The sequence below is a fragment of the Seriola lalandi genome, unplaced genomic scaffold (genome assembly GCF_002814215.2).
Source record: "Seriola lalandi dorsalis isolate HSWRI2012SDOR001 ecotype SW California unplaced genomic scaffold, Sedor1 jcf7180002054912, whole genome shotgun sequence".
In the NCBI taxonomy this organism is placed as follows: Eukaryota; Metazoa; Chordata; class Actinopteri; order Carangiformes; family Carangidae; genus Seriola; species Seriola lalandi.
Genome location: NW_019525464.1, coordinates 311752 through 320534, shown reverse-complemented (window position 1 = coordinate 320534; position 8783 = coordinate 311752). Strand labels below are relative to the sequence as shown.

Here is an 8783-nt window from a genome sequence, read left to right as displayed (position 1 = left end):
ATGGCATAAAAAAAGTCATAAAACGTCATAGTATAGAGTGGCAAAAAAAGTCATGAAATGTCATAGTATACTATGGCATAAAAATTTCAAAAAACATCATAGTATAGTATGGCATAAAATGTCAAAAAAACATAATAGTATACTATGGCATAAAAATGTCAAGAAACGTCATAGTATAGTATGGCAAAAAAAGTCATAATAACGTCATAGTATACTATGGCAAAAAAAGTAATAAAAACGTCATAGTATTGTAAGGCATAAAAATTTCAAAAAACATCATAGTATACTATGGCATCATTTGTTATAAAAAGGTCACAGTATAATATGTCATAAAACGTCAAAAAACGTCATAGTATAGTAAGGCATAAAACGTCAAAAAACATCATAGTATAGTATGGCAAAAAAAGCCATAAAAACGTCATAGTATAGTATGGCATAAAAATTTCAAAAAACATCATAGTATAGTATGGCATAAAATGTCCAAAAAACGTCATACTATACTATGGCATAAAACGTCAAAAAACATCATAGTATGCTATGGCATAAAAATTTCAAAAAACATCATAGTATAGTATGGCATAAAATGTCCAAAAAACATCATACTATACTATGGCATAAAACGTCAAAAAACATCATAGTATGCTATGGCATAAAAATGTCATAAAACGTCATAGTATAGTAAGGCATAAAAATGTCAAATAACGTCATAGTATAGTGTGGCATAAAAATTTCAGAAAATGTCATAGTATAGTATGGCATAAAAATGTCAAAAAATGTCATAGTATATTATGGCGTCAATTGTCATAAAATGTTATTGTATAGTAAGGTATAAAAATGTGAAAATATATTTCGTTGTATTTCATATTCACATTTTTCTGTTTTCCTGTCTTTGTACTGTCCATTCTGGAATACTGCAAATGTCCCCACTGTGGATATAATAAAGGATTATCTTACCTACACTCAACCAGGTTACCTGTTGGGATCTGGGAACACGGTGATGTTGTGGCAAAGACAGATCCAAGAAACATAAGCAGTCAGATGATTAAACAGGTTGTAAACAAAGCAACAGATTAGCTCAACACAAAAGTTGAGCAATAACTTGACTGTTCACCCTCATTTTGTCTTCAAACTAAGTTGTTAGCTTGTTACCAACCTTTCTGACTGCCTGTGTTTCTTGGCTCGTCACAGTAGTTTTAAGCAATGTTGTCACATTTCCGATCACAGCAGTTAATTTGATGAGTATGATGTTATTGCTACTCAAAGGAGTGATGGCCAAACCTTCAAAAGTGTTGGAACCTGTTCATCACCAGGAGGAGGCTGCTGTTTCTTGGAGCTGATAAATTAAACATCCCTAAGCTCTGCAAACTCCCTCATGTAGCTTGTACAAATTTTTAGACAGTAGTGTAAATAAAAGCTGAAGTAGATGATACTTTGTCAGAGTCAAAACAGATCTTTGGGAGCTCTGGATGGTTTGTAAATTTTGTAAGAACCAAGACAGTGTTGTGAAATATGCTGACATTTGAAAGTATTTAAGGAAGACGCCTTTATGCTTGCCAAGACTTAAATGACAAGATTGATGCATCTCGCATATTTGTTTGGTAAATAATATGAAACTGGTTAGCGTAGCTTAGCAGACAAACTGGAAGCAGGAGGAAACAGCTAGTCTGGCACTTTAAAAGGTAACAAAATCCACCAACCAGCACTTTTGTATAATCCGTGCAGGGTATAAAAAACAAAGTTTGGTTTTGCAGGGTGTTAATTGTGCTCTACTATTTCTTGGCTAATGTGCTAAGCTAATCAGCAAACCAGCAGCTGGCAGTAGCTTTATATTTGGCATACATACATGATAGTGGTGTCATTCTCCTCAGCAAGAGGGAGATACACATATTTCCCAAAATGTTGAACTATTCCTTTAACCTGCCCTTTAACTTACTGGTTAGGCAGAGGTGCATTGTTTCCAAAGTTAGTGTTTAAAGGTGTCGCTTACCTCTGTGAGAAGTCTCATGCTCTGGTGGCAAACAAAACATTTTATGGATTGTACAGGAAGCTGCAACTCCTTCACAACAAATGGCTTACCCTGTTTTAATTGTGAAACAATGATATGGAGGTGAAACACTAAAAATAGAATCATCATCGACTAGAAACAATTGGAACTGATCAGATCTAAACAAAAGCCAGTTGATGACCGGCTGCAGGGAAGCAGCAAGTCCCAAATACATACTACATAGTCAGAGTTAACTGTTTTAATAACTTATTTACAAAACAAAAAACATATTTTACCAGTTTTATTTAAAGAGATACTTTTTCTATTTGGAGTATGAAACATGTAACACATTTCTATTTAGTTTATATTTTACTGTAATTTTTAATCCTAAAAAAAAAAAGTTTACATTGACAAAATAATCACAGGTGCAGTATGGAATTGTGACACTCTGACCTGTGTTGTGATGCTGTTGTGTGTTTGCAGATGCGACGGCTGCGGGGCCGTTTTCCACGCCGAGTGTCGACAGAAAGCTCAACCATGTCCTCGCTGCGTTCGCCGAGAGCTGCACCACAAGAGGCCGTCCTCCTTCTGGTCACCTGATGACGATAGCCCCGGGTGTTTTCACCTGCCCTACCAAGACACCTGAGACACACGCACACACACACACACACTCAAACACACACACACAGACACACACACACACACACTCAAACACACACACACAGACACACAGACACACACACACACACAGACACACACACACACACACTAAAGCAGTAACAATTAGGGCGCTGCCAGGCCATGACACTGGACAAAGTGCCTGTTTTTTCTGATTTGTGTTTTTCCAGGACAAATTCTGTGACAGTTTTGGCCGGAGGACGAGCTCAGAGAATCTGATGCATCGCCAGGTTTGTGTTTCTGTGTGTTTACCTGCTAACACACACACCTGAGCTGCGCCCCCATAGTCCCTCTGTAAAGAGCAGGGAGACAACCCACTGAGGAACTGCTGCACCAGGCTTTACAGACTGAACTACTTGTATTTTGTAGTCGAACATCTTCACACATGTCAAAGTCGTCCTTTGCCATCTTCATCCCGTCACCACATCACTATCTTCACTCATTTCTTATTCCAGGATTTATTTGGTTTATTCTAAGCCAAAGTTTTCCACCTGCCCTTAAAGTCAAGCATGTGTTTAGTGACAAAACAGTTTGTCAATGGACAGAAAATTAATGATCAATTTTGGCAATCAATGAATAATTTTTCGAAAAGGCAAAACATTCACTGGTTCCAGCTTCTCAAATGTGAAGATTTTGGTTGGTCAAACAGAATAAACAAATGGCGAACATCATCTCAGCCTCTGGGAACGTGATAAATTTTTTGTCTTCGTTTACAGACTAAATGATTACTTGATAGAAAACGGATTAATCTATAATGAAAATAATCAGATTCTGTTATTTGCAGCCCTTCTCATGTAACTCATGTAGCCTTGAGAAGTGGCTGTAAAATGTTTGCAGCAGCTGTCGAAAACTTGGATTCATGTCAGTTATAACAATGGAATCAAATATTAAAGCACCGGTTCATATTTTTTCCAAGTCCGTCTTAAAACAATCACATCATGTGCTCATATAAACATTGAAGTCGGTTTTGCTTGCTGCGTTTATACTGACCAATAAAAGACGGTAAAATGATTTCGGTTGAAGTGATGGTAGACAATATCCACAGTCCTCTTTCTGTGCTGCAAAAATACATTCCACAGTTTATCTGAAGTTTAAATGAAGCTGCAGTGGTGCCAGTCAAATGAAGCAGGTATATATATATAAGTGTTTTTGGTGTAAAATTTCTTCTTTGTGTCACATGTGTCCCTCTGCGACATCTCAGCACGGAAACACTGACTAGGGAACCAACAAAACAAAAAGGGAATTCCGTACAAAAAAGACTTTGGAGGATATCCACTTGATTTTTGCAACTCGGCCTGCTGAAGCTCAAAATTAACTTCAAATAAACTTTAGGTAGGTTTATACAGACTTTCAATTTGTGCTTGTCAATGTGACATGCAGTGGAAGTGCAGTGGAAACTTAGTGAATTGATCACAATGTACATGAAGCATTTGATTTAAACGTCCACTGAGGAGATGAAAACATCAGAACTGTGTGGAGCGATTAGGAGACACAAACTTTCTTTAAATTAATACATGAATCAAACATAAATGTCAAGTTTTCTACCTTGTTTTTCTCCATTTGAGGTTTGACTGTGCTCGTCTGCATTAAGAATTCATCTTTTAATGGCCAGTATGAACAGGAGGATACATTTTCAATGTAAATATGGGCATGTGAATACTGTGTTAAGCAAGATCTGGAAAAATGTGAACCCTCCCCTTGAATCAGTCATTTGAAAAGGATTGAGATTGTGATGGGCCTCTCAACTGTTTTCTTAAGTATTAGAGACGAAGCAATTAAACTATTTCTCGAGTAAATCAATCGATAATAAAAAATAATTGTTATTTAAAACCCCAGTAACATTATTACTTAGTGGTCATTATTCCAGAACCGCAACATCGCCCCTTTTTCTACAACTTTACCCTGTCAGACAAACTGCTGCATCATTCTCACAGACTGTTTACACACTGAGAGTCATGCTCAGATTTTATCACCCACATCAGCTCAACAGGACTTAAACCGAAGCCGTGTATTTAATCATATTTTGGAGGAAATATGAGTGTTTGGAAAATATGGATCAACAGTCGGGAAGTGGTTTATGCTGTCAGTAGTTCCATAATTTCCTGTGGATGTTTTGTTTTTTTTGTTTTGTGGATGACAACTTGAAATCCATTGTAACAGACTAAATCCAAACTGACCACAGCTGCTGTCTGTGAAGAAGAGAAACACAAATGTTTTACAGTCATATTCATGTATTAAATCAGATTCTCGACTTATTTGAGATTTAACCGGAACCATTAGATTTGGATGTTTCACCAAATAATAATAATAATTTTAATAATAATAAAATGATAGCTGTGATTGATGTATAGAAATCCCTCCATACTTCCTCTATCCTTCTGTCACATCTCATTCTCGTTTTCCTTAAACCGAGACAGTTTAACCTCTAGATGTGGAATGAAAGACGTTTGTTAACTCACTCATTTTATCATGTTCCTTTATGTAAAATGTAAACAGACTTTAATTTAAAAAGGACTCTGTCACATCGTCTGAGCACATTCTCCTCCCTCTATCGGTCTAACTGTAAAATAACAGGGGCAATAATATACTGTAACTTATCTTTCATTGTTGCCTTTTCCCTCCTCTCTTCCTCTGTGATTCTACTTCCTGTTGTGCTTTATTCATGCAGAATCTATCAAACATGATAGCAGCTTTAGCTTTTAGTATCTCTATGCAACCTAGATGGCCTTTATAACCCACTGCTTTCACGTGTAAAGGTCTGGAAATACTATTGTTTACGTCTTCTTACATTTTACAACAGCTGCGTTTCCATCTGGTTTTAAGGGCAATTTTAAAAAAGATTTACTGAAATGTCAGAAAAATAAACGTGATTATGATTATTAGTAGTATTTATATTTGTTTATGCTGTTTGAACATTAAAATGAAAGGAAAGTTTTTGTCCAAAACTTAATTGAAACTGAACGTGAAACCAACATATTACATAATTTTTAATTTCTGTCTTTTCTATTCGAATTTATTTTACAATTTTACAAACAGAATATGTTGCATCTTTAATCCAAAATGAAAACCTTTTGCAAAAGGAATAAAAATGAACATTGCCTTCACTTAAAGCTGCACACCCTGATTTTATTGCGTGTCCACTCCCAATTAACGGCGGATACTTGAGTTTCCAAAACGTCGACAGCAATCTTTTTGTTGGAATTTTGGGCATTGTAACAAATTCACAGATCGCAGCTTTAAAGTTCAACGACTTGTAATATTTAGGATGGAAATGCAGCTGTTGCTTCATCCTGCGACTTGTTTTCTTTTCTGATTTCACTTTAATTTCAGATTGATTCTTTGCTCTTAAGTCCGCGCTGAGGCTCGTTCTCCTTTTCTCATCTTTTTGAGCAATAAAAACATCAACTTTTAAAAGGGAATTTTTGTGTGAATAAGCCACTGTAATCAGTACCTGACCGTCAAACCCCAGTTCCGGGTTTATTCGGAAATATGTATTTTTGTGAAAAGCAGAGATCAGACCGACAGTAATTCATGTTTGTGAAGCATGTAGGACACTGTAGACTGAAACTAAATAACCCAGTAGTTTAAAATATGCCAGGGTTAGTGCACTGATGCGTCAGCTGAATTACACTTGTTTTGTTTTTACTTTGTTTTGAAGGTGAAACCTGCAGCCGTGTCAGGTGATATCACAAGTGAAGTGTTTAAGTTATTGTTGAGTGATTGTGCCTGCTGCATAATAAAAAAAAAAAACTAGTGAAAAGGTATGAAAGCCTTTGGTACAGTATTTTTGATATGTATTTTGTTTGTGTTGTTTTTGTTTTGTTTTTTTTATTTGGTTGCTGTGTTATAATTTTTATTTCTGTACTTTTTTTTATTTGTGCACACAGATTAGAGTTCTGCACAAACCTAACACAGAGAACTGACCCACCTTAACCAGACTAGTTCTGCCAAATTTGAGACCCCAAACTCAACCCACAACCTGAAGCTTGTCTTCATGTCATTCATTCCCATTTGCTAGACTGTGCATTGTGTATCTACTTGCAATACATGTGGCACACTGACACAGGCGGTCGCCATGGATCCTGTCCAAGTATCCGTTTCAGCTCGCAGTACTCAGATTACTAATGCGACAATATGAATAAATAAAATACGTCTTAAAACAAACCTGTATGTAAAATATGTTGAAGGGATGTTAAATGTTATTTAACTGTACATCAGTTTTATCTCCAAATGAAGTGGTTTAGATTAAGTGGAAAAACATCCTGAGCTTTTCTGGGAAGAAGTTACTATTTAGAATTTATGTTATGTACTCAATAAGATGGAGACAATAAGATTGTGATAGGCTTATTAGTCAGTAATTATTTGGTATTAATTACTGTACTAAACAGTTTGGGGAAGATACTTCCTGGTGCTTATTAGAGAACATGAATTACTCATTTGTGTGCACAAGTAACCAAAAACAAATTTACACCTAATATCTGCTGGACTACATATTTTGCCTTTATGTAGCTACAGCAGCTGATGGCAACTGATCACTTTATTCATTTCTTTGTTTGTTTCATGCAGTATGTCTGTGAGTTCATACCACTTGGAAGTATGTGTTTAGTCAAAGTTTTGTTTGTTTGTTTAGTTATTTTTTTTATGTCTTAAGCATAAATGTGAACATTGTATAAAATCTGAGAATCTGTTTTGTATGATGTGTTCCAGTTGTGTTTTTTTTTTCCAGGTAAATTCAAAGCTAATTTACCTGTTCCATGCTAATTTCTGTTTTCTTTACAACCTCTGTTGGAATCTTAAGGCCATTTTATGACTAAAAATGAACATCAGTGTTTTCAGGTTGAGTATGTTGTCCTGTGTTTACAGGTTGAATGAGTACAGGACTGGAAACGTTCTTTATGTTGCAGGCACATTATGATCATCGCAGTATGTTTTACTTGACGTGCTTGGAGAAGAATATATTGTACAGTATTTAAGCAGAGTAACTGAACTGAAACTCTTCTCTCTTTTGCACATTTTAAGTTATTTTTTATTATCAGTTTCTTTTCATCACAGCCAAATTCTTATGCAAGTACAGGGAGTTGATTTTTTTTTTTTTAATTTAATCAGTCCTTTCTCATGTCTGGTTTTGTTCAAATTTGTCCGCTAGCCACTGATGCCAATAAAGACAAACTTCTTAAAAGAGAAAGTGTTTGAATCCTGCATGGAGAAACGTTCACTTTGTTTTGGTTGATATATTTTATTTTGCAGGTTTGATTTAGTTAAATAGATATGATGTTTGCTTGCATCGTTGAGCTAACAGCGCTAGCTACAAATAGAAACTGTGTACAGTATTTTGTCATTACTGCGAAGGCAAAGATATGAGTGAACATACTTGCTCATGAATGGACAGCAGACAATTGGATTTTGTTGCAGGAGTGACTTGACATTTGAACTTGAATCATAAAACTGGATTGTGATGAATTCGAGCTGTGAACACCTGCCGTCCTCTACGAAGATACCAGCGCACTCTTCGTCAGCAGGTGGAGTTTTCCCAGTTGTTATGAAATTGTAGATGTAGGATCAAGAACAAACTTTTAATCTCATTGTAATCCTTGACATGGACAGGATGTCCTTAAAATGCTCAGAAACATCAAAAGGTGAGCAACTCCATCTGTGAATTGCTACAGACCATACGCATCATTCACCTGCAACGAAGGTTGAATCTCTACCAAAAGTAAATCACTCACCTTAACATTCACTGTTAATACAGGCTGGACGTGTAGCGTGTCCCTGAACACCTCCTGCCCCATTGATGTTCACATCACCCATCAACACTGAACACATCGCCTGTGCTGGTCCAAGTTTTGAATCCTTTCTGCATCCTTTGCTCCTTGTTTACACATCTGTAACAAAAAGAAAACAGGCTGTTAGAATAATACAATCACTGGAGCACAGGGATGTTTAAAGTCCCATTAACTGCTAACATTACGTCCATAGTGTGATGTACCTGAGACAAGAGTTTGGGGCAGATCAGACACACTAAATGATAGGACACGCGAAAAGGTGGGATGGCTAAAAAATACCGCTTCAGGAACTTCCCTCATACCTTTCTGACGTCGCATCAGGGGGGTGACGATCCGAC

At 36.4% G+C, this 8783-nt stretch overlaps 1 protein-coding gene across 1 annotated transcript in view; it reads left to right on the top strand.

Moving 5' to 3' along the window:
- Window positions 1–7847, top strand: part of plekhm3 (pleckstrin homology domain containing M3) — a 52368-nt gene extending 44521 nt beyond the window's left edge. The window contains exon 7 of the mRNA XM_023430819.2: window positions 2468–7847. Within this exon, the coding sequence (XP_023286587.1) occupies window positions 2468–2630 (163 nt within the window). The 3' untranslated portion in view covers window positions 2631–7847. The remainder of the gene's footprint in view (window positions 1–2467) is intronic.
- Window positions 7848–8783: the final 936 nt, after the last annotated feature.